The following is a 26,322-nucleotide window of genomic DNA, read 5'->3' on the forward strand; positions in this document are numbered from 1 at the left end:
TTCTGCAGCTGCTGCTCTCATTGCTTAGAATAACCAACTGCCTGATCTTGAGCTATCCCACTGGAAATTTCAAAAGCAGCAGCCATCTTTATTTCTCGGGTGACATAATAAATGGGCAGTGTCTGAGTCAGGTCTGTGATAGCCTGGTATTTAAGGCCACTCAAGAATGAATGGAAACCACTGAATACTCTGGGGGAGAGGTGGGGGAGGAAAGAGCTTACCCAGTTGGGGCAGCTGTTGGAAACTTGCGCTCTCACAGGTCTTGCTAAACTCCTTACAGGTGAAAAACAAGAAGGAACTCTTAAATTATGCCAAGATGGGCATCTCCCATTATCTAACACAACTAACACAGTGTAACGTAAAGTAAAATATTAACAAGAGTGTTGCAGCACATTTTTGTACAGGCATCAGATTAATCTGTTGCTTAGAAGAGTGTGTTGATAGTAGAATGGCAGACATTTGCCATTTACCGTATTTTTCCGTGTATAAGATGAGGTTTTCTGCTTTAAAAAAATTAGTGAAAAATTGAGGGTTGTCTTGTACACGGAACATGGGCATCTTGGGGAATTTTAAAATATTTAAGCATATGTTCGGGATTCTGGCTTGGGCGGGCTGAGGTGGTCCCTCCTGCTGCCATCCCCCCTTCCTCCCGCCCCCCCAGCTACATGCTAGCGACTGGCTCACCTCCTGAAGCACCTGTGGGCTCAACCACCAGATCGAGAGCAGCCTGTCACCACAACCGCTGAGAGCTGCCTCAGCTACCGCTCCTTGCCCTTCTTTCCTCATTTTCCTCTTCCCCTCTCAAACTCCCACCTTGCCCCCAGCCCGCTCATCACCTTCCTCAGCCTAGTTTGCTTGATGGCATGGCCCAACGCAGAATGGCCGCTGCCTTTCTCTGGCTCTTCCTTGGCATCCTGCTTAGGAGCCTGCTTCCCCGCAGCAGCAGCAGCTGCAACCAAGGGGAAGTGTGTGGTGCCCCAGTCGCTGCCTTTGCTTCTGTACTGTGGTGCACTGCATGCACCTCTTGCTGGACACTTTGAGGGAGATCATCCTAAAAAAGATCAACAACTTGCCACCAGCAATCATCCAGATTTTCACTTCTATTTTAGAGTTTCATTTTCTTAATTTTGGGTTCAAAAAAATAGGGGTTGTTTTTATACATGGGGGCATCTTATACATGGAAAAATACAGTATTTATTTCAACGATCTGCACACCACCTAACACCACTGCTTATAAGTACAGTGGGTTTACAAACAATACAAAACATAAATTCAGTTAAAATTAACTAAGAAGTCAGGAAAGCTTAATCAAAATGCCTGAAGTTCAACAGGGCCAGGAGAAAGTTACACAGAATTGGGCTGATACGGAACACACGGTTTCTAGTGGATGGATGCAAGCCACGTGGCTATACCTCCAGTATCAGAAACAACATGTCTTGTGATTCTCAGCAGCTGGTATTAACAGAGGAAGAGTGCTATTACACTCATTTTCTTCTTGTGGGCTTCATATATGTATCTGGCTGGACATGGCGAGATCAGAATGCTGCACTACTGGGGTCTTGGGTCTAGTCAAATTTAACATGACTTGGAAGCTGAACGCCAGCTCCCTCGGCCAATAAAGCGAGATGAGCGCCGCAACCCCATTGTCGTCCATGACTAGACCTAATGGTCAGGGGTCCCTTTACCTTTAAGGACAAATATTGCTTTGCCATTGTATAACAAGTTTAAATTCCTAATCAATGCTGAATCAAGCAACCTAGCTATAATAAGCGGAAACTGCTTCCTAGAATTACTGTACAATATCATGTGTAATTAGAAATGAGACATGAGAAGAAAAAGAAAGTGGGAAATCCAAAGGATTTGGAATCAAAGAGATTCTGGAAGAATACTTCTATCATTTCAGAACAAGGAATTTTCCTAAGAGTTTGCCCAAGAGGATTTCGAAGCTAAATAGCAGATTACATCAGTTTACACATGGAAGAGCATCCATTAATAGATTCACAAGCATTACGGGAATGAAAAGCTATATCACAAATGGAATCTGTTCCTAAATAAACGTAATCAAGTTACCAATAATAATCCTTGGGACACCTGGAATAAGTGCCACACAACTATGTATATTTTTCCTACTGAGTAGTGTTTGCTATGCTACCTGAAAGCTATGATCTTTAAAACAAAAAAACAAAGCACACAAACAGCCAATGTCATGCTTTATTCTTGGTGAAAACATGGACCACCAGTAGTTATGTGATTTTCTAGATGAAAAAAAAAGCATAATGAATCCATTTACAACTTTTTGACTTTACTAGCAATTTTTCTGTTGTAAGACACAATTACTCAACCTCATTTCCCTACCCAATTGTCTGCTGTTCCAAACAAGAGAAAAATAGGCAGTTCAGATATGACTTTACCATTCTCTTAACTAAGGTTGCCATCTTAAACAAGCTGTCAAACCAAATGTTAATATGCAAGAAATATAAATTAGCCTTCTCTTTTACACCAATATTTTTAATAGCTGGATCCAGCTATTTCTAAATAGATTTAAATCACATTTCTCATTTACAATCTTTTCTTGGTGATTTAAATTCCTCTAACTTGAAAGCAGCTGGAGCACAATGAAGAAGGCCACATTTTAACTTGGTTGAGGAATCAGCAAAGCACCAGATTCTTCAATTTTATCTTTGGCAATCTACCCTTCTTAGTTTCAATCTCAGAACTATGGTTGGGGATGAAAGTAGCTGCAGACTAGCAGCTTCTGACAAGCCACAGACTCCCTACCTCCATCACTTTTTCCACTTGTACAGTGGTGCCCTGCAAGACGAATGCCTCGCAAGACGAAAAAGCCGCTAGACGAAAGGGTTTTCCGTTTTTCAATGCGCTTCGCAAGACGAATTTCCCTATGGGCTTGCTTCGCAAGATGAAAACGTCTTGCGAGTCTTGCAATTTTTTTCGCTCCCCCCTTTTTCTAAGCCGCTAATAGCCTTTTAGCCGCTAAGCCGCTAAGCCTTTAATAGCCGCTAATAGGGTTGCTTCGCAAGATGAAAAAACCGCTAGATGAAGAGACTCGCGGAACGGATTATTTTCGTCTTGCGAGGCACCACTGTATCATATTTCTCATGTTACTCTTTGAACTAGGACTTTAAAAAGATTTTTTTTAGACAGTGTGTTGTACATTTTAAGTGCAACAACAACGAATGCCGAAAGTACCTCATGCCAGGGCGTACCATCTCCATGTGTCCAACTCTGAACTCCTCATGGGAGTTAGAGAAGGAACTCTTTTGATTTGAGACTATTTGGCTTCCTTGCAGTTGCTTAACCTCCAAATTTCCAGGTTGGCACAGTTCAAATACAACTTGCAAAAAAGATACAAGATCTGCATTTCCTGAAAATCGTGTTTTATTATAGCAACACTCAAGCTACAAATTAAACGCAGCAAGACACAAGTCAGTTAGCTCTGCCCACATTATATGGTTGTTCAATATATGTCAACAGCAACGTAGACTGACATTAATACAATGAGTATTGTCAGGCACAAGCAAGGGCGAGAGCCAGGATAACTAAAATCACCCAGATTTGAAAACTCTCTCTCCAGTTACCACCCAGGACCATGTTTACGGTTGCACTGAGGGTTATGAAACCCTAGGGAGAACACATTGTAAAAGACTGGCATATTCAATATAAAAAGGCAGTACCTTGCATGTATCTTTTGGGAACAGGAGGCTTCTCCCTGACCCCACCCTTGTCCTCTCCACTCTGCCCCACAACCTTAAAACACAGCAAGTCTTGCATTCAGCCATCTGATTGCCTCTAACACAGGCAACTGGTGATTGTCTAGATAGAATGAAGCACTCAGGGTGGCTTGAACACCATTTTCTTCACTAAGAGAACTTGCTCTCACAAAAATCTGAAAATCATTGTGAATGCTAATCTGCAGCCAAGTATAGATAACTGAAATACTAAACCTACCAGGTTACCAGAACACTTTCCAGAAGGAGAAAAGCAGTTTGCTTACCTTTCCATCAGCTTTTCTTTATCCCAGTTGAAATGACTAAGGAGTATCCTGGTGATAGTTGCTGGATTCTAGAAAAAGGGGGGGAAATGTCATGGTAGAAGTTAATGAGCAGCAAAACAGAGGCATGCCCATGAAGAACTGGAAGTTTAACATGCGTAGGCATCAAAGCTCCAATACACATTTACATCCCCCTTCCTCCAAGGAGCTCTGGGCAGTACAGTCGACAAATATTTTGCACAGGGGCTCTATTGCCCCTGTACATGTTGACGGACATGATTTGACATGATGCTAAGCTCTGGAGGTACTCAGTGTCTCAGAGTCGCAATACAAGTGCAGTGTCACAAATGGGTGAACCTCTGTTTATGGTAGTGGTGGGAAAATTGTAGCCTTGCTAATATTGCTAGACTACAACTCCCATCATGCCTGACTGCCTGGCCATGCTGGCTGGGATGATGGGAGCCCAACAATAGGGAGAGGGTCACAGGTTAGCCACCCTGGCAAGTAAAAACAGTTTTTAAAGTTACATTAAAAAAACACAGACACCTTGCTTTTGATTACAGTCTGCCTATGTTTCCTGTTTTCCTAAAAGAAATCTTAAGTAATCAAGGGTTTTAGAAAAACAAAGCTCTTAAAGATGAAGACAACTACAGATCCTTCACTATCCCCAGACTTCTCTGCAGCTGAATTTCCTCTACCATATTTTGCTAGCTACACCTACCTGCTTCCTAAAAACAACACAACTTGCCAGTGTTCAAAAATCAGATATATAATCTAATTGCCAAATGGTACCTTAAACCTAGATTACAGTCTCCACAATGTAATGTCTAGGTGCCATCCCTGCCCTCCCGGTGGAATTTGTTATTGTTACCATCATCATAATTTCTACACTGCTTTATATTTTAAAGAACAAAGCAGTTTACAACGCATTAAAACATCAAATAAAACCCAGAACAAAACAAATTCAAGCTTCAAAGAAAATATTTCAGATCCTTCTCTAAATGACATTTTGCTTCCCCCAGTTGCCAATCTGGCATCCGAAGATCTCCATGTCGTCACAATTGGACCCACACTAGTCGCAAAACGCGCCTGGTACCTTTCTAACACTACAACTTACACTCAGCAACAGGAATCTGTTAAGTGAGAGGACTTCATAAGGCCAGGAAGACTTACAAACGGGAAGTGCCTGAGAACTGTAGGTTGCCAGGCCCCAGCACTACTGCTGCTAGAAGGTAAGGTTTGGGGAGGGAGAATGACACAGGGCAGGGAGCCTTGAAAATGGCATTGTTTATTTATGAGCCCAGCTGAAATACAAATAGTATTTTGACTCATGTCATAAAAGCTTATTTTATTTCTAAGCCCTACTCCATCCCAGTTGCAAAGCTAAGCAGCATCACTGGTTCTAGCACCCATGGACAGAAATTCAGAAATGGCTCCAACAAGACATTACTTTACACAATGACCAATATTCTAATTATCCAGCACTACTTCAGACTCATAGCACATACTACCTCAAGTACCCCAAGTATCAAAGGCCAGACATGTGGGTTTTTTTAGTAAGCTGCTATCTGGAACAAGAGTTACACTACCCAATTCCGAGTGTTGCGATTTTGACAACAGTTTTTAAGATGGCAATATAAAGCCATTCAATACCTCACCCGCCATATTCATAACCTATTTCTAAAGTTTCTAAACGTTGCCAGAAGCCTACAGTAACTATTTGTTACTTCAGAAGACTAGTGCTAGCAAAATGAATGTGCAGCACTACAAATATAAACCAAATCACAAAATCTGCCACTGTATGTTACAGCCAGGGTAGGTGGGTAGAAAACGTGTGGCACACATACACACATAGCCTGATATTATTGGACTCCAACTCCAATCAGCCCCCCCCCAAATAATCAATGATCAGGGACGAATTGATGGGAGTTGCAGGTTTCACAACATAGCATTTAAATATCAAGTTGCTTTGATCACTTCATTTCTATTATAGTACTATGCTACAGTTGTAAGAGATTATGGTTTGCTACCTCAGAGGAAACTGTCAATCCTAGGACCCTGTAGAATTTGTATCCACACAAATAATCTACTAGAATGCAACAGTTTCACTGAAAGGCAACTTTGTTATGCTTGTTTATAATAGAAACACCTTCAACATTCTCTTAGACCCAGAAACCACCTTTAATCCCAACACACAACACAGGATCCACACTGGGAGGGAGGGAGATGCAAAAAAATCCTCAGATAATCCATTTATGAGTCCCACAGCACCAGTTGAAGACCAATATCTAACTGATCTCCAATTGCAAGAAAGTCAAGAGTATGCCCACAGCACAAAACACATTTGAAGTTGCAATTCAACTAGCATGGATTCTTTTTTAAAGCATCTAATGGGAGTTCCCACATCACCTTCATTCATACCCTACTCTTCAGCTACTAACGTAACACTGGAGACAGTGGGATGAGGAAGGGGGATATGTGTCCTGCCAGACAGAGTTGGGTTCCAACTTCCATCTGTCTGCCAGTGTGGCCTGTGCTCAGAGGGGAAGGAAGCTGTAGTCTGTAGGACTACAGTGCTGACTGCCCTGGGCTTGTTACAAAACTCTTGCCCACAGTATCTGGAGTGGGGAGGGAGGAAATAACAACATTAGGTTCAAGCTCTGTCGGGTTACAGACGCTTCAGGTTGCGTTTTTTGGGGTTGCGTACCACCGAAAACCAGAAGTACCGGAACAGGTTACTTCCAGGTTTCGGCGGTCGCGCATGCACAGAAGCACGAAATCACGCTTTGCACAGAAGCCCCGAATTGCAACCCACGCGTGCGCAGAGGCGCCGCTGCGGATTGCAAACGTGCATCCTGCACGGATCACGTTCGCAACCCGAGCATCCACTGTAATTACCTAGCCACACTAATGCAAGCAAGATTTTGTTGGTTTTTGGTATGAATTCTAAACGTTAATTAAAAATCATGAATTGTGTTCATGGCTACACACCCTAGGGCTGTTCAATACAAGGGAAATGGAAGACACTTGGAAGGCAAGGAGAGAGCAGGAGAGAAACTGACTAGATATTCAGCAATATTAATCTGCCTACAGGATAAGACTAGCAAAAATTCACTATAATTTGGGGAAGGAGCCTCCTTGCATCCCAAGCACTGGATAGGCACAGTGGTAGTTCAATGTGGAAAGACTTCAGGAGTGCTGAACTCTTGGCTCTCCCTATGGCAGTCATAGTTCAAATGTAAAAAAGCACTGCCCAGTCAATTCATCCATTTGTTTTGAACGCATGTACACACACAACATTTTAGTTAATGAAGAAGCATTTCATTCAGCATTTCTAAAACACAACGCAAAATTACCAAAACATTCCTGCCTACCGTTCCATGTCAAACAGTTCCTGGCTAAATTTAAAAATCATTTCTACCTAATTAGACACACGCTTGACTCACAAAATTTCAGATGGCATTAGTTTTCCTACAGGCTAAGGCTTAAAGTAGGGGCTCCACTTCTACTAGCTTCATTACGTGCTTAGCCAGCAAGTGTCTCCTACCCTTTCCCACTGAAATCCTCAGAAACCGGTCAACCGCACAAAACTAGTCAACTGAAAGTGTGTGGTATCAAGGAGCAAATGATGAAGCTTAAAATGGAAGCTAGTTTTGGTACTTAGAAGCCTGGACTCATCATTTCTCACATTACTGTTCCACTTTCTTCCAGGAAGCTCAGGGTGGCATACATCAATGGGCTTGTCACATTTTATGTGCTGGCTGCCCCAATGTCACCCAGTGAGTTTTGTTGCTTGTGGGTATTCAAACTAGAGCTCCTTGAATCTAAGCTCAAAAAACTAACCAGGATTTCACACTAGCTCTCAATGAAAGGAAAGACACTAGCACCAGAAAACTAATGAAAGGGGAAAGGTAGTTTTTTCAATCAGCTTCAGTGAAAAGCTTTACACTAGAAATTTGAGACAATGGGTTTACAATCTCCTACACTTGGCTTTATTGTATAATGATGTACAACCCACCATATTACTGCAAAATTACTTTACCTGTATTCACTTCAGGAACTGACAGTGCAAAGTGGGAAGCCCTAGAAATATTATTGCTTCAGAAAAGAGCAGCCCAGTTATTAAATTTCCACCTTTACTCATGAATGAACTATGGGCTTCCATATGGTTCCACCCAAAGCTTCATTCTACCAGAAAAGTAGGGTGTTCTTTCAGAGAGGAGGGGAGTTTTGGCAATCTGTTTGGGAAGAAGGAAGAGAGTGGGAGGGTGAAATATTGCTTTTAAGGAAAGTGTTGCATTTCGTTGCATGCTGACCTGACATGGTGTACAGTACGTGTCCACATATCTAATTCTCTATTTTTGCATTTAAAATAAATGTGAACAGTGAATGGAAAAAGGTCACACCTCTGTTTGCATATATTTTAGTGACACGCTTTACATCTGTGTCATTTCATACAAAACAGAGTATCCTGGCATATTAAAATTTGCCCAAGAGAAAGCCATCATGTAGGAAGGGTCTCTTAAGATATATGGCAAAGGAAAATGTGAGTGAAAAGGAAACACATTTGAAAAAGTGGAAAAGAGATATCATGGATATTAATGTCTTGTGTTAGGCATCTGCCAGCATATTTTGAAGGAGACAGCAAAAACACTGTGGTGGCCAGATATTTGAGTTACATGCTAAAATTTCAGACATTTTTCAAAAACTAAGCTTCTAAACAGTTAAGATGTCCTTAAGGGAAGGGCTGTAGTTCAATGGTAGAGAACATGTTTTGCATGCAGAGGTTCCCAGATTCAATATCTGGCATATTGAAAACTGAGAAAGACTGGTGTTAGTACAGCCAATAGTAACTACATGGTGGTCCAGGAGTCTGACTTGTATAAGGTGATTTTCCTATGTTAAATATTCAATATGGAACAATCCACAGCAACACAATATGCATTTGATTAAACAGTACTGCTAAAAGGATTAATTAATACATTATTCCGGGAAAAACTAGCTTTTACCAGGGCTTGTTGCCTTAAAAAAAAAAACTTTTCGTATCCTAGTAAAGGCCATGCCAAGTCTCTTGGGCATTTTCTGCAAATGTCAAATTTACATAGTACCCATGTGTGCACCTACACTTACTGTGGTGGTGTAACGCGTCCTCACAGATTTGACAGATGTTAAATGCCCATGCAATACAACTGAATAATTTAGACAGCACTGTAATCAAGATTTTATAGGAATAGATTAGTATCAAGTGGTCACTAAGTGCAACATGCCACCCTTTTAAGAGGGAGTCTTCTCAATTGGGTTTATGTTATACAATTTTCACTGCAGAAAGTCTACTGAATTTCTACAAAAAAAAATCTAGAGGAAAAGTCAGAATAAATATCACAGGTATTCTCAAAACACAGCAATATGATCTGTTGGCCCCCAAGAGTTATTCAGGTTACGCATGTTTTTTTTTTTAAAAAAAATTGCAGCCTAAAACAAAAAACAAAAACCCCACATAACTCAAGCCAGCTTATTCTAAACCCTCGGAGAGCAACATGTTACATAACCCCCCCTTTCTACTTAGGTCTGGGCTAGGGTGATTACATGTGTGCTCTTGTTGCCCAAAGACTGCTAGTGGCAAAATAAACAGCTGTCCTATTCCAGTAGGCAACCCTCTTGAAGTTAAAAATATATCAAGGATCTGCAAGTCACTTAAGCATTGAAAGTGACAGCTTCAAGTAATGGTCTTCATTTCTGGAATGGCTGCCACAATTAGCACAGAGCTGAAATATCAGCAATATTTCAAACAAATCTATTTTACAGCCACAAAGACTCAGAAACATTTCAAAATACTCCAAGTATGAAATTACTTTGCCAGGTTTCAAACAGAGGCTATAAAAGCCTCACATTTCTTCAGTACCAATGGTTTCAGTGTGCATCATTTTAAATGACAGACAGCCTAGGCCCTTTTTTGTGCATTGGTAATAATATATGAAGTTTTGCAAACAAAATTAATGCTAGATGCAATTACAGAGCTGGAGATTGCTCCGCTATTATATTATAATCCTTCCCTTTCTCTGAAGAGCTCAGAGCAGAATATACCCCCCTCTCTTTATCCTCAAAGCCACCCTGTGAGGTAGATTCAGCTGAGATCAACTCAAGGCTCCTCAGGAAGATTTGTGGCCAAGCAGGAATTTAAGGCAGGGTCTCTCCAACAAATCTAGCTACTACATTACCCGAGCACAGTCCACCAAACTCAGAATTAAAAGGCTTGGTTTTCCTACCACTGTCACAAGTGGTAGCTATTCATCTGCTTTTAAAAAACAGAGAAGTAAAAGAGTCAAATTCTGGTTGGCTAATGAGGGCCTGCAGTGCTGCTATTACCACAACTGCCTCCATTAGCCAGTGGCAAAAAGAATATAAACCAGGCTTCCTCAACCTCAGTCCTCTAGATTTTTTTTGGCCTACAACTCCCATGATCCCTAGCTAGCAGGACCAGTGGTCAGGGATGATGGGAATTGTAGTCTCAAAACATCTGAAGGGCTGAGGTTGAGGAAGCCTGATATAAACCTTTCTATTTATTGTTAATATTAAAGAGTTGCTTCTCTGTTAAAAGCACTCAAAGCACTGCTACAATAAAATCAACAAATGCATGAAAATAGTGTGTCAAAGCTTGCTTACAAGCCAATGGCAAGTGATCCCAAAACATCCCTGGGCATCTTTTCTGTGCTATATTATTATTATTATCATCATCACTACTAGGGAGTCCTTTCTAACATTCAACCTAAATTTCTTTATTAAAATTTTGTGCTATTGCTTCTTACCTTAGAAACAAAAAGCATTACACCTGATCATGATCCTTCAATAAAACAGTTTCACATATATGAACACTTGCCAATCCACTCTTATTCTTCAAACTCATGTGCTTTCACATTGGGTAAAGGCAATGCCCAACTTTTAAACCAATTCAATTTTCCTCCAATTCTGCTTCCATCAACAACCACTAGGGCAGTGTGGCCACATCCAACAAGCTTCATCTTCCAGTATGACACACCTGTAAGTATTTTTGGACCACTCCCTGGAAGCCCAAATAAAGTGGGAGTCCAAGGAACAATGAAATTTGAGCTCAATTTCAGTCCAATCCATTTTCAAGAGCTTACCAAAGGTAAGAATTAGAACTAAAATAATTTATAACACGTATCCAATTTGTGTTATCCCCTAGCTTGCAGAGAAAAGGATATGGATTCAGAATTTTATAGACCTGTAGGGGAAGGGAGTTCTCACAACTGCTGGGGAGACACAAAGAACACCTCTACGTTCTGCTCCTTGGAATTGGAATCAAGAGTCATTTCCCATCAGATGTAAATCAACAAGATTAGCCGATATCCTCAATAGCACCACAGGCACACAGAAAGGTGAAAACAGGTTGAAGCAGGGCTGTTGACAACAGGAATAGTAAAATAGTAAATTTGGCACTGATCATTTGTATTTTTCTCTTGTTTTGATCTTGAGGTAAGAAGTGGCATGATATAACTTTAGGCTTTTCTTTCATATCATGGGTGCATATGCGGCTTTTTGTTTGGTGCGGCTTTTCGTTTGGTCCATTCTTGGCACTTTTCAGCCTTTGTTGATCTTAAGGTGAACAGTATTCCTCAAAGTAAGCATATGAATCACATGGTGGTTTAAAGAACAAGACTAGTAAGCTTCCTGTCAAGGAAGCTGGATGACTTTGCTGCAGCTGAACTCTCTAGTAGTTTTTAAAGATGTTTTGAAAAAAGACTTACAAAGAAGCTTTTTAAATATGTTGAGAACCACCTGATGAAATGTTACCAGCTAAAGAAATATTACACTATTTGGGACTTTTTAACTGGGGAAAAGGTGAATAATGAGACACAACAGTGTTGTATGAAATTATGGATGGTGCAGGAAAAGTGCACAGATAGGTTTGCCTCCCTCTCTCATAACACTAGAACCTGAGGCACTGCATCCAATGAAGCTGAATGTTGGAAGATTCAGGACAGGGGGAAAAAGGAAGTATTCATTCACACACAGCATAAATTACGGAATTTGTCCCCTCAAAAAGCAGTGATGGCCACCAATTTGGACAGCCTTTAAAAGAGGAGTAGACAAATTCAAGGAGCATGGGGGTATCAGAGACTCCTAACCATGTGGTTATGTGCTCTAACTCAACTGTTGGAGGCCATATGCTCCTGAATACCAGTTGCTGGGCATTGTAAGTAGGACCAGCACTGCTGCACTCAGTCCTGCGTTCAGTCTTGTTGTGAACCGCCCTGAGACCTCCGAGTATAGGGCGGTGTATAAATTGTAATAATAATAATGATGGTGGTGGTGATGTAAGACACATCAGGTTGTCAACTGTGAGAACAAGTTATAAATTGTAGTAATAATAATGATGATGATGTAAGACACATCAGGTTGTCAGCTGTGAGAGCAAATTGCTGGACATGACTGGTTTTTGGCTTGATCCAGCAGTACATGGGCTGAGTGCATGCTGAGGGTCACATCAATGAATGTTCCTCCATATCAAATAAAAATTCCTTCCCCATAGAAAATTAGGTGTCAGGGCCTTCTCTGATATATCGTGCTGTGTGTAGGGTCACAAGAACATCATTTTGCACTCCGGTGTGGTACATGGTACATCCAGATAGGCTAACTACTGGTTAAGCTGTATGTGAGAACTAGGCCTCACATTTATCTTTTTTCTGAGCTAATTCCGATTTTACCTTCATGCTGACTTTCCTTGGGTCTTAAGAATCATATTTATCACATGATGTAATAACAGTTCCAAAGCATGCTAGCGTGTCATAACCCTGAGGTTTTCAATTTTTTTGGGTCAACAACTCCCTTGACCAACTACAGTGGTACCTCTACTTATGAATGTGATCCGTTTCGGGGTGCCGCTTGCAGACTGAAAAGTCTGTAAGTAGAATGTCGCTACTGCGTGTGCGCTTCTGCACATGTGCAAAGTGCACAGATCGCTTCTGCGCGTGCGAAAAACCTGGAAGTATACACTTCCGGGTTTGCCGCGTTCGCAACCCGAAAATCCGCAACATGAAGCAAACGCAACCAGAGGGATGACTGTACATTCTTTCTGCAGCACCCCTGTGGGGATCAGGAGCCCAGTTATGACACCCCCTGCCTGCAGAGCCGGTAGCTCCTCACGCTCCCTTAAGGAGTGTTCCTTCAGCCTCCTCTCCTCTCTCCATGGGAGTCCTCTGGGCAGCCCCTGGTCTCTGAGCTGCCCCCCTGCCCCAAAGAGAGGTGCCTCCTCACACTGTTCCACAGGAACCTGGAAAGTAACCACTGGCCAGCCCCAGAAGCACCATTTGCTTGGGGAGCTAGTAGCCAGGGCTGCTGCATCAAACAGCTGCACAAACCTTTGGGAGGCAGAGATGCAAGAGAGCATCAGGGGAGGAAGAGAAGGCGAGCGAGAAGGTCAGGTGCTAGTATTGTCTACGGCACCCATGACCGTAATTCAAGGCACCCCAGGGTTAAATGGCACACTGGTTGAAAACCACTGCCATAACCCATTGGTTCCAGATACAATATGAGAAGATAACTAAACACATGGATTCTGTTACTTCAATTTGTGGCAGAAGCCCACTGGACAAGAATGGAGTCTAAAGTGAGAGAAGAGGGTGAAGGAAATTTGGGGGAGGAGAGAAATCAGAAAAGAAACAAGCAGCAGTGTTGTTAAAGAGGCCATGGGTAGCTGTGTCTTCCTAGCAGCTGACCTCAGGACAAAGGGAACAAAATATTCCTCAAGCCAGGGGCCACAAATACAGTTTCCTCACAAGAAAGGAGGCAGAGAACACAACAGAATCTGGACTCAGTTTGCAGGGCTGCCCACAAAAGGGAGAAAACAAGGAGATGTTGGCGAAGCAGCAGCTCCAGAACTGTTCTTGGACCAAGTCTGGGTGTTTGTCAATCCTCTTCCCTTCCCAGCCAGAGCATGTGTCCAACAGGTATCTGTGTGAGTTCTCACTAATGCAAACACGTATCTATGTGCAAAAACTCCTATCCTACTACACATATTGAGGCATAATACTCAAAAGCTTAAGATGTTTCAATAGTATTCTCTTCTTCCATGCAAAGTCCCATATGGAAAAAGTGAAGAAAAACTATCCAATGAGAATGTACAGAGAAACAGTACTAGCTACTTTATAGAGAAGTATTGCAAGCAAGTTGCAAGCCTGACTGTCAACATAACAATTTTATACAGCACAACTAGTCCCAAAGTAAAAGCAAAATAGATCAAATCTTTCTATTAGAAGAGCTTGTGTGAATTTCTTATCACTAGGCAAGAAGCTATTCAGAAGCCTACTTGTATTCATTCATTTGAGTTTTCTCTTAAAAAATGAATTTATTTCTTCATGCTCATGGGGATATGCTTAGTTAATTTAGATTGTAGCAGCTTGTAGTTCCATCTCTCGTATCAAAAATATACCTGACTATTGTCAGAATCAAAATGTGTTAATTTTATTATTTCATAATGTATCAAGTAGCATTTTATATGGTAACTGATAAGTCATTTAATGCATTTAATGTTCAACTTCCCCTCTCTTCTCTAACCCTCTGCTCAAAGCCTAAGGGAAATAATGTTTAATGGCTTCAATTTTCAAGGAATGTTAGGTCTGTGCACTTAACCTTTAAAATACAAGCAATCAACAATTAGGAAAGGATTAGTTTTCACTTGCGTAAGAACAAATACCAACACATGCATTTACTTCTGTCTGACACTAGCTTGGTATTCTGTATTCTAGTATTTTTTCCAAAAACAAAAATATCTTGCGTTAAGTGGACTCAAGCACCTCAGATTCAGAAACATAAGTAGTAATGCAATCGTGTTCTGATAATTTCCAAAGCCCATTTCAGGACTTTTCAATAAATAACTCACATTTGAGAACCATGGTGCCTGGATAAGAATTCAGCAAAATAACTAATGATAACTTAGCATTCAGCATGCTTGCAAAAGTAGTATGTAAACATGAACATGTGATGTTATATAAGTTAGCTGAACTGCTCCCTCCTGCTCATTATAGACTTTTGATGCAGATTTTAAGACTGAGCAAGTAACCCCACCTCATTCCATCATTACAGAGTGGTAAGTCATTCCTGTGTCTGTCACACACACAAAACCAACAACCCAGAAGGCATTCATTCTAAAGTTTCTGTTTGCTGGGTAATATATTGAAGACAACTTCAATATATCACAAGGTAGAAGTGGTTAAGCAAGTAAAAAGCATGTGCTAGCTCAGCCTCACAAAAACTGAAGACCTGAGGAGCAAGAGCTGGGAAGCCGATCATATAACCCAACAGCAGCAGGCTGGGACTGGAGATCTAGTTGACCAAGCACATTTGCTCCCTGAATAAAACTCCAATCTTATGTTTGACCTTGAAGTGTCAGACACAAATATACCAAGATACACACTTCTTACATATCTCACACTACAGATTAAGAAGAGATAAGCTTAAGATCAGGGTCTACTTGAACAGAATTGAAGCAGAAGCAATGCATCCACACCCACTGTTACTCACTCTGCAATAACAACCACCCAACCCTTGCAATTTGAAATCAAACTGCAGCCATTTTTCATCTTGCCTAAAAAAAAAATCACCAAAGGACTAAACCTTAAGGCTGAAGGTTCCCAAAAAGCAAGTGTTTCACTACTAATGTGAAGTAGCCAACATGACTTTGGATGACAAAAGTACACAAATAGTGCTACAAGTTACTTCACAAGTATTTTCCTACTTGCTGTCAAGTCAGACTCTATTGCAGCCCTCCCCTGTTATGCAAAACTTTGTTGTATTTAAAGTGCAAACTGCCAGGCTGCAAACAGGGTGGGTAAGAACAGATAATGACACAGCAGCTGCAATCTACAGGGCAAAGTACACTACCTCTCACATTCTTCTCACCACATCAGTGAAGGCCCTTAAAAAAGTTTGGGTTCAGTTTGCTTTCAGCTTAACTCTATAGATTTAGGGCTGGAAGCTGAGAGTTCTACGCCCAATATAAAACTGACATGCAGGTCTTCTGTTGGGAATAGGAGAGCAATCTCTGGCCACAATGACCCCTCTAGGACCCCAAATAGGTTCATGGTTACCCCTTCTCAATGCTTTTTATCTTGAAAAAAATGCTTAGGGGTACTCTCATTTTCCTACTCATATTGAAATACTGCCCTTCAATGAGGCCAAACTTAGATTAATAAAATGTTTAGGGGTATTTGTACCCCTGCATCCTCTCCAGAAAAAAGCACTGCCCCTTCTCTTTAGTCATGTTTAGGGCCAAATCATGTTTAAATCCTCTCTGTATCATCTGAATGCATTTTCCAATCCTAGCTTCTCTCCTGTCTCATCACAGTTAAAATAAATGTTAGAATGCTGCCCCCCATCTCCTACTGGTTTTTCCACCTGCCAGATATACCAGTACTACATCTCTTTTCCACTCAAAGGACAGGAGGGAGATTTTGATTTGGCAAAGTATTTGCTAGAAAATGGTTACAACACACACATGCAGTAAAACAAAGGTCCCATCTGCACTATACATTTCAGGTACTCTTTAAGGTATATCACTTTAAAGAGTAAAAATGCTGGGAAATGTCATTTGTTAAAGTGCTGAGAAGCTGTTGGGAGACCAACATTCACCTCACAGAGCTACCTGGGAAGAGGGACTGACTCTTGCGAGAACTGAAGCTCTGTGGGGGGAATACTGTGATGTGGAATAACAGCTCTCAGCACTTTTAACAAAAGACACTTCCCAGGATTCTTAGGGGAAGTAATGAACCTCTAAAGTGGCACTGCTTTAAATGTATGGTACAGATGGTACAGACAAAATCAGTCAGGGCACCATGCAACTTATCTTCTATGTTATATCCAAGTTCAGCAACCATGTGAACACCATGCAAAGTAAGGATGCCTGTACTTTTATCATCAAAGTAACTTCCTCTCCTAGTTGATCCAAACAAAGGAGCTGCTTAAGGAAGAAGTTTTCAAAGAGTTTTATGTAAGCCACTGATTGCCTACCCCCTGCTATGGCAACTAACCTGTGAGACAAGGGAGGACAATTATTCCTACCAACCAGAAGTAACGTGGTTGCCAAACAAGAAAAGCAACTTGAACCAAACAAAATTAGAATCAAAACTTCCATAGCTTAACACCTTCTTTAGTACCTAAGACAGAGTGCTCCTGAATCATGTTAATCTGTTATTAACTTTCCTGAGTAAGTCAAATGATATTTTGCAGGAATCAATGACTTTTCAGCAAGATCAGTATGTGTAGGGGAGCACTTATGTTTTATTGTGGTATATTATCTAAAGGCAAACCATTAAATATGGTTGTAAGTTCATGATGGTGAAGATGCTAACAGAATACTGCCTGCCTGACTACCTTAATAGTTATTGTCTGTGTAAGGGGGGCGGGGTCACACATCCTAGGCAATTGTATGTCATCTTGAGGACTGAAAAGCACAGTAAAATACCCAGATAAAAGCATGAGATTTTCCTAGTTCTACCAGAAGAACCAGCAATTTTCAAGATAGCACCATGTAAGGATGCCTAATATGAATGAATGGTTAGAACTGAAAAGATTTAACCACCATCTAGCTTCATGACCACTATTAGGAATAAAATTGTTCACAAAAATCAATACACAATTTATTGGAATTCTAACACACACCACCCTAAAATCTTATAACAGCATCTCCATGTCCCCAAACTCATATTTTACTGTAGCCAAAAAGCATTATGTCAGACAGATGAGACCCCTTGGCAGTTGGAAGGCTCATCCCCCTTCTAGCAGACCTGGCAACTATTCAGCACAAACCCACTGAAATTAATGTACTGAAGCTAGTTGTGTCCATCAATTTCAATGGAACTACTTGAAGTATGATTAACCCTATTTCTGAGAAAGTTCTAGTATCTGTGGAACCTGCAAAAAGTGCAACACGAACGAGTGTTTCTAAACATGTGGGTGCAGACTGAAGCATATCTGAAACTATACAGCTCACAAGGCCACAACAGTACCTAAAAACTCCAGACCCACACCACTCCACATTCTTGAGCCCTGCCCTGTTGCTTTTATTTTGCAATACTGAAAAGCTGCACAGCACAGTCCAGAAGGCGCACTCTGCAAAGGATTGTTGGGGCTCAATTCCTGGGCCTGGGTGCAGTCCCTAAGTTCACAGTCCAGAAGCTTTTAAAAAGATGCCTAGGGATCATAGGGGTACAACCTTCTGGACAATGGTTTCCTGGCTGACTACAGGGTACAGTTCTTTAAAAAAAGTCTAAGATAACTGTGTTAACATCGATTATTTCTGATGATAATAGGAATGGCATATACACATTTAAGGTCCACAGAGAATTGTCACAGGCTATGCATACACATGCATTTCATGGCTATTAGTCACCCTCCACTGCTTACAAGTAAGAGTGTGTGTATATATATCCGCCTCTCTTTCTTCCAACTGGGAACAATGCTTTATGCATCAGGGAACTCCAGCTCGTATAAGCGTAGGCTATTTTGTTTGTGGGTTTAAAGTTCCACAAAGCCGCTGTTTCTAACGCTGCACGGCCCATTCGGCTGCCACGCCGGGTTCACTGAAAACCCTGAGCGCGCACACACTAACACAGCCGGCAACACCCGCTTGAGCACATTCCCCCTTCCTTCCCCCCATCGCAACAAGACAACGGCACCCCGAGCCATTGCTCCTCATTCATCCTGCTCCCCCCTCCGCGTCGCCCCTGCCAAGAGGCAGAAATAAGAGCTTAGAGAGGGAGGACGCGGGAGGAAAAGCAAGGGCCTCCCAAGCAGCTCGCTGGCTGGGCGAAGCGCTTGTGCGAAGGCGTGGCTGGAGCAGGCCGCGGCCGATCCTCCTGGCCCTCCACGGCCCGCATTCCTGCACGAGCAGCGCCCACCCCTTCCCTCTCCCCCGCCCCCCCCGAGCTTTCTCCAGCCGCGGCTGCTCCGCTCCTCTCCTCCTCCTCCTCCTCCTCCGCCACCCGCCGCGTGCAAGCCAAGCCGGGGGCCCCCTCGAGCCGGCCGGGCCCCGCGCGCGCACCTGGATGACCTCGTTGACCTCTCGGATGCACTCCACCATGTGCTGCAGGATCTGCTCGGCCGTCAGGACCTCGTAGCGGTAATCCTCCTCCTGCTCGTGGCCCAGCCCTCCGCCGGGGCCCGGCCCGCCCAGGCCGCTGCTGCCCAGGCCTCCGCCGCTCCCGCCGCCGGGGCCCAGGCCTCCCGTCTCGCCGCACAGCAGCCCGTCGCGCTCGCCGCCCACGCCCAGCCCGGGCTCCACCAGCTCCACCTCGCCCAGGTCCAGGTTGTCGTCGTCGGGCTCGTCCTCGTCGTCGGGCTCGTCCTCATCCTCCTCGGCGCCGCTGTCCTCGCTGCACTCCTCGTCCTCGTCGAACTCGTAGTTGTAGCCTTCGTCCGAGTCCATGGCGGCGGCTGAGGCGGCGGCGGCTGGAGCGGCGGGGAGAGACGGCGCGGAGCGGGGCCGGCCCCAGCGGGCCGCCGGGGGGACGGGCGGACTCGAAGGCTCCGGCCTGGCCGCCTCCCTTCGGCGGACCGATAACAAACACCCGCCGCTGCTGCCTCTGCCCGCTGCTGCTGCTGCTGCTGCTTCTCCTCACAGGCGCCGCTGAGCCAACAAAGGGACGCGTCCGGCCCGCTCCGTCACCTCGACGCACGCACGCACGCACGCACGCAGCCAGCGGCGGGGCGCAACCCCGCGTCGCCTGACGTCGCCGGCGTCGCGGGCCGGGCCAGAAAGAGCGGGGTGGGGAAGAGCGGCGACAAGCCCCGCCCCTCTTTTCTCCCGGCGCGCTGACGCTTTTCTGAGGAGAGGCTGGTGGTGACGGCCATATTGAGTGTGGCCACGCGCGTGAACAATAAAAGGGAGTCTCCAGTGCGGCGGCCATTTTCTGAGCGGGAGAGGTTTCCTTCCTCGCTTTGCTCGCCTTCAGAAAGGGAGTGGTTGGGCGCCTCCATCTTGGGTGTGGCAAAAGGGGTTTGGGGGCAAGTGGCGCGCGGTTTGTGGCAAGAGTTTGCTAGAGAAGAATAACAATTAATTTCTCTTACCCCGCGCGTCTGACTAGGTTGCCCCAGCTTCTTTGGGCGGCTTCCAACAAAATACGGCATCAAACAGTGCAAGCTTCCCCAAACAGGGCTGCCTTCAGACATTGCCGAAAAATTATGTAGTTGTTTTAACTCTTGGGCATCTTGCAGGGAGGTCACAGTACAAGGTGTGGCCACCGAAAAAGGCCTTCTGCCTGGTTCACAGTAATTTCATTCTGGAAAATGTATATCTCCTCAGCATCTTGTTGATTTGTGTTAGATGCCACATGTGAATTGCTCCCCATAAAACACCTGACATCCATTTCAGTAAACTAAAACCCCACCGATGGGCACCTGCATCTTCTATGGATTTGTCTAAATCAGTGATGGCCAAAGATGGCCCTCCAGCTGCTTTGGGACTACAATTCCCATCATCCCTGACCACTGGTCCTTTTAGCTAGGGATGATGGGAGTTGTAGTCCCAAAACAGCTGGAGGGCCAAGTTTGGCCATCACTGGTCTAAATCTACAGAAGTGGGCAACCACCACAACATCTTGTAGCAAATTCTACAAGGTATGTAACTATGTACTGTGTGGAGAAGCCCTTTCACATCATGTTTTATTTGTATGCCACATTTCCATAATAATGTCAGTAAGTACCAAGAAAAATCTATACCCATCGTGTAGAGCAATTCAAAAAAATTGTTCCGATTAAATAACTGAATCAAAACTGAAGAGAAAATGATAACAAGCATAAACATTGAAGAATGGCCTACAAAACTTCGCCTCATTCCAAGCAATGCCTTTGTTTCCAACGGTTAGATTTTGAGACTCATCTTTTCCAACATATATGTGAAGTTAGGCTTTTTGGAATGAGACCCAGTGGCATTTACTTCTCAGTAGACAGGCACACCACTTATTTTTATATTGCTCATTCAGCACAGTCATCTGAGCAGTTTACAACACTGTATAAAAGCAGAATCAAGCCACATCACAAATGCACACTTCAAGCATGTTAATACATAAAAATAAAACTGAAATCAGCAGAAAAGTGAGTCAATGTCGTTGTAAAAACTAGCACAGAAACAACATAAAATGAGCAGAGAACCAGCCTTAATCCAGCATAGGAGAATAGTGCCAAATTCTAAATGCAGGAAACTTTATAAATAAAAATGGTCTTTCTCTAGTGCTGAAAAGTCTACAACATAGGAGACCAGGCAAGTCTGTCAGGAGAGAGAGTATTCTAGGGCTGCTAAAAAAACCCTTAAATTTTCTTGCAAGACTGCGTGGAGCAAAACATTCATAGTAATCAGGTTGTCTAAGTTCATGTGATTGCCCTTCCCAACAAACACACAATTTGAGGGTCAATTGCTAACTGCTATTAAATGACTCTTCCTTTTTTAAAAGAACAAAACATGCAGTCCACTGTAGATAAATACAGGGCACGAAGTATTAATCAAAAAGACAACAAGGAAAAGCAGTAAGCATATGCTGTGTGGACTGTGAGGGAATGCATTTTGTGGCTTGACAGCAATTAATGTCTTTAAAAAGCAATACTAACGCACAGGTCCACTGAGAAACCAGTGACCTGGAAACATCTGACCTGGGAAGTGCTGTTTTCTCTAATCCTCGCTTTTGGAGGACTAGCTTTTCCTACTCATTAGTAAAGCAAAGTACCCAGCACATGCTCAGAGTAACTCTCTTCTTGGTGATGGCATCACACATGAGAGTTGAGCCTTAGACAGCTTCCTCTAAGCTCTTTGTGTCCACTCCATCTTTTTATTATAAGTAAAAACGTATTAAGAATTTAAAATAACAAAACTACTACAACAATGGTTAATACCAAAATCAGAAAAATCATAGGGTATTCCAGATGCCCATAAATAAGTGAAGATTTATACCATTCATATTGATGTACCTGAAATTAACAGTAAAAGATGTTATTCCAGAAGCATTGCCAGGGATTCCAGATTTTGCATGATGTTGTTGCCACTGCAAGTCTTTACATATGGAATAAAGTTCCACTAAAAAGTCTCTGGGTCTTTCTGTACCTTTCAAAACATTTCACTCGTGCTTATTAGAAATAGCAATGTTCCATATCCCATATGCTTCAGATATGTGATGCTTCCCCTTTCTGTGTGATGGAGAGTTTGGCTGCGGTACAGCCAACAGAAATGTTTTAAAAGCCTGCACATTTGATATTCATGTTTACCACCTCAAAGAGGGTAAATAGAATCATAACAGGGCCTCTAATTATATTAAAATTCATGACATACCTTTGATCAAAACTCCTGCACAGGCATTCCCACCAAAGGTATGGGTATATGCCTTTTTTGCCCCAGCCACAAATCTGGGGTGAAGCCAGGTATTCCGGTTGTATCCACTGCTTCTGCAATGGGACTTGACTTAACATATATTCTCTCCTGATTGTATGTACTACTTACCTGCTTTCAAAACTACAAAAACATAATTGCAGAAGTCAAAAAACTTCATAGTAGAAAACAATGTTCAGAATTTCCTCTCTGGTCTGCGTTGTCAGATACCTACACTTCATTTCTCTGCAATCAAACCCAACCTAGATTGGCATAGTGGTTAGACAACTTGGGAAACCCTAATGAAAAACCCCATTCAGTAAACCATTAATTTGTAACAAGACTCTGGCCAGTCATTGCCTCTCAGCCTAACCTACCTCACAGGAGTATTGTGAGAATAAAATTGGGGTGGAGAAAAAAACATGTTTGCCCTTTTAAACTCTTTCAGAATGCCCTCCCGCAAGAGATGCATCTGGTGCCACCAACATAGTCTTTTAAAATCCTGGTTGACTTTCCTGTTTGCCCAGGTATTTTTAGATGACATTTTAGTTGGAACAGCCTTTACCCTGCTGTTTTTTAGCCTGCCTCTTGCTTCTTATGATTAAAATTATTCGTTGCTGTTTTCTCTATTCCGCTTATATGATTGTGAATAATTTTGGTAATACTTTGGTACACCACCTTAAAACTTTTAAATGAGCAGCATTTAAGAAATACTTTAAACAAAGTATTTAAGCTAAGAAAAAAATAACATATTTATTTATTCATTAAAATATTTATAAACCACAATTTCATAAATCAGTTATAGGCACCACAATTTAAGAAGGATATTGACAAGCTGGAATCAAGGGTCTGGAAACCAAGACGGAGGTAGCTGGGTATGTTTAGCCTGGAGAAAAAGGAGACTGAGAGGAGATAGCCATCTTCAAATATCTAAATACTGTATCTAAAAGGCTGCTACATGGAAGATGGAGCAAGCTCTGGAGGCTAGGACCAGAAACAATGGATTCAATTTACAAGAAAGGAGATTCTGACGAAACTTCACAAAGAACTGAGCTGTTCAACAGTGGAATGGACTCCCTCAGAAGGTGGTAGACTCTCCTTCCTTGGAGGTTTTTAAGGAGAGGTTGGATGGCCATCTGTCAGGGATGCTATAGTTGACATTCCCGCGTTGCAGGAGGTTGGACTTGATAAGCCTTGGGCAGATCAATCAACCATTTTGGAAAGACGTGTTATTAATTGCCTGAATAGGCCTGGTAGGATAGAAAAAAAATCAGCAGGCGTTTAAAAGTTGAAACAGAAGAAACCTGCTGAATTGGGCATGATAGAAATATAAGGAGCAAACTTTGTATAGCATCAAGTTGCAAATTAGTATAAGATTTTAAAGACTCATTATGCTTTATTCCAGCTCCCAAGAGACTGTGATCTACTCACAGTATAAAAAAAACAAACTGGCAGTGATCTACCCAGAGTTGTTCAGCTTTTTTTAGGGAGCCAGAGTTAATGAGCTTTTTGGGGGGCAGGCTTTCCCCCCTCTTGGGTGGAGATCACAAAGGACACCCCACAACCAATCAGTATATCGTGGTCGACCTGTTGGACATGCCTGTAATAACGTAATGAATGTTTGTGGCAGCTCCACTAAACAAGATTCATAACTCTTAATGCAATTATTATAGCCCTCATAATGGGATCATAAATGCCTTCATTATCTTTGTTTGTAAATTATATTTTATTGAGTTTTATGTGTGTATACAAACTCCACACAAACAATAACTGAGCACAATACAAAACATTTATAATAATTAGTCACGGTGCCAGCCGCGATCTGTAGGTCAGGAAAAAGAAGAAAGATTTGGAAAGATTAAGTCTTGTCACCTATTTTCCAAGGTCTCTCCAGAAGGAAACATCAGTCTTGCGGGTAGGGCAGGCGGGCAGAGTTCTAGTTACAAAAGATTAGGAAAGGAAAGCATCCAGAGACAAATTTGTTCCTGTGAGATAACCCATGTGCTACTTATGCCACGCTCATTTCCCAAGAGAGAGCTACGCCACAAAACCACCCAACCATCCTTTTGCTGAGAGATCAAAAAAGCCTCCCTAACTCTTAACACTTAGGCAAGGCAACCCTTCTCTCCCTGCAGGGAAACCACCTAAGACAGAGGGCTTCTCAAAGGCATCTACAGTATTTGGTGACGGGTTGGACTACATATGGACTTTGGTTCTATCCAGCAAGTCTTTTCCTACACTGAAAGAGAAATAGATCCAAGATCTCCTGTATTCTGTTTGTACCTTTTGCTTGGACTACGTAGCTAATCGCCAGTCCCTAACTGCATAACCAGTACTTCATGTGACTTGCTTATTATTATTATTTATTATTGCTTATTATTATTTCATCTATTCAATATCCTGCCAGTCCCCAAGGAGCCCTGGTTAGCAAACAAGTGATAAAACTCTCTCTCTAATATATAAAACATACTAGAGTCAGATGGACAACAGTACAACAGTATTTTATCAAAAGCTTTATTTGGCTGTTATTTCAATAAATAGACAATACAATGCAGTTGTGAGGGGATGTTTTTTAGAGGGGAGGTTAGTCTGTATGAGTCCCTTCTAATCCCTGGGGTTCTGGATCTAGCAATGGTTGCTCTATGCTTGAAGGCAAATGGGTGGGGCAAAAACAAAATCGAGAGATATGTGTGAGAACTGGGCTGGAAGCAGGTAGATGTCAGAGTGGGAGAGCCATGCTTGACTTCTGCTTGAATCCAGCATCCTGTCAGGGGCCTGACTTCGCCTTCCCAAAGCCCAGGAAGCTTCTGCCTGGTTTAGGGAGGGAGGCACAATACTTACCTGTGGGATTTTGTGACACCCCACCCACAAACCACCACCCCATCCCACCCCGACCGTCCTCTCAAGCTGATGCTTCTGTCTCTGTTCCCCTATGGAAAATTTCACCGCACGCCACTGAGTGATCATCAGATCATACCAGTAAGAGTCATAGAATTGGAAGGAACCAGAATCCCTTCAGTGCTTCAAGCCGTATGAGGAGCAGTTGAACTGAGGCATCTGATCAAGGCCTGTATTTTAAAATGAGCTTAAAGATATATTTGCAAATGTTTGTATGTTTTATGCCAGGCAGAAAACCAGCTGGCTAAGGACTTTGGCAGATGTTTATCCTCCTGGACAAGGGCCCCCCTGATTTATAGCAGGAGCCAAAATTCTCAAAGTTGTAAAAGGGAATTATAGGCTGGGAGCAAAAAGGTTACACTGACCCCACATATTACAGAATACAATCAAGCTGCAAAAGCACTAACTAAGAGTTAGTAAATAGTAGGATTTATTGTTTAACAGAAAATAATACCATGTTCTTCCCATTAGAGACTTTAGCCACATTTTCCTAAGGTTAAAGGGCAAGAGCTAATGGGAAAAGCAGCTGGCCAGGAAAGGGGGGTGTAAACTGAAGAGTTTTACTCTGAAAATGCCTTTTCTTCTAAAAAGCAATCTATGTTAATGTATGAGATTTGTTGGCTTAAATGTAATTATGCAAAGGATTTAGAAAGTAAGAAATGTTAGATTCTTATGTTAGATTCTTATTTCATTGATGGTGTGTGAGAATGTGAACCCAAGATCTCTGTAAGACCATGAGCCATCTGTTTTAGCCATCTATTTTGGAATGGAGGGGCAACAAGGACAAAAGGTGATCTGGTAATTAAGGTGCCTTGTTGAGGCAAATGTAAGATATATGGCTACTTGTTTGCCATTTATGGATAGAAGGAAATATAGCTCTTTGCCTCCCATAAAAGGTAATAGGAAATGGGTGTATCTTTTATGATTGGTTCTAGCAAACAGCCAATAGGAATTTCAACCAGGCTGATTGGACAGAGGCAGCCAAAGGAGGAGCAAGGGGGCTGGGTTGAGGAAATACAGTGGTGCCTTGCAAGACGAAATTAAT

General features: G+C 42.5%; 1 protein-coding gene and 1 long non-coding RNA gene across 2 annotated transcripts in view; one reads left to right on the forward strand and one right to left on the reverse strand.

Moving 5' to 3' along the window:
- Nucleotides 1–19,696, reverse strand: part of ARIH1 (ariadne RBR E3 ubiquitin protein ligase 1) — a 49,850-nt gene extending 30,154 nt beyond the window's left edge. The window contains exons 1-2 of the mRNA XM_081887695.1: nucleotides 19,068–19,696; nucleotides 4,013–4,080 (exon numbers count right to left, since the gene is read on the reverse strand). Of these exons, the coding sequence (XP_081743821.1) occupies nucleotides 4,013–4,080; nucleotides 19,068–19,451 (452 nt within the window). The 5' untranslated portion in view covers nucleotides 19,452–19,696. The remainder of the gene's footprint in view (nucleotides 1–4,012; nucleotides 4,081–19,067) is intronic.
- LOC309356386 overlaps nucleotides 2,802–26,322 on the forward strand; it is a 63,484-nt gene continuing 39,963 nt past the window's right edge. Inside the window, exon 1 of the long non-coding RNA XR_014162748.1 lies at nucleotides 2,802–3,102. This is a non-coding gene — a long non-coding RNA (uncharacterized lncRNA). The remainder of the gene's footprint in view (nucleotides 3,103–26,322) is intronic.

Source organism: Podarcis melisellensis (assembly GCF_964234715.1).
Source record: "Podarcis melisellensis genome assembly, chromosome: 14".
Lineage (NCBI taxonomy): Eukaryota > Metazoa > Chordata > Lepidosauria > Squamata > Lacertidae > Podarcis > Podarcis melisellensis.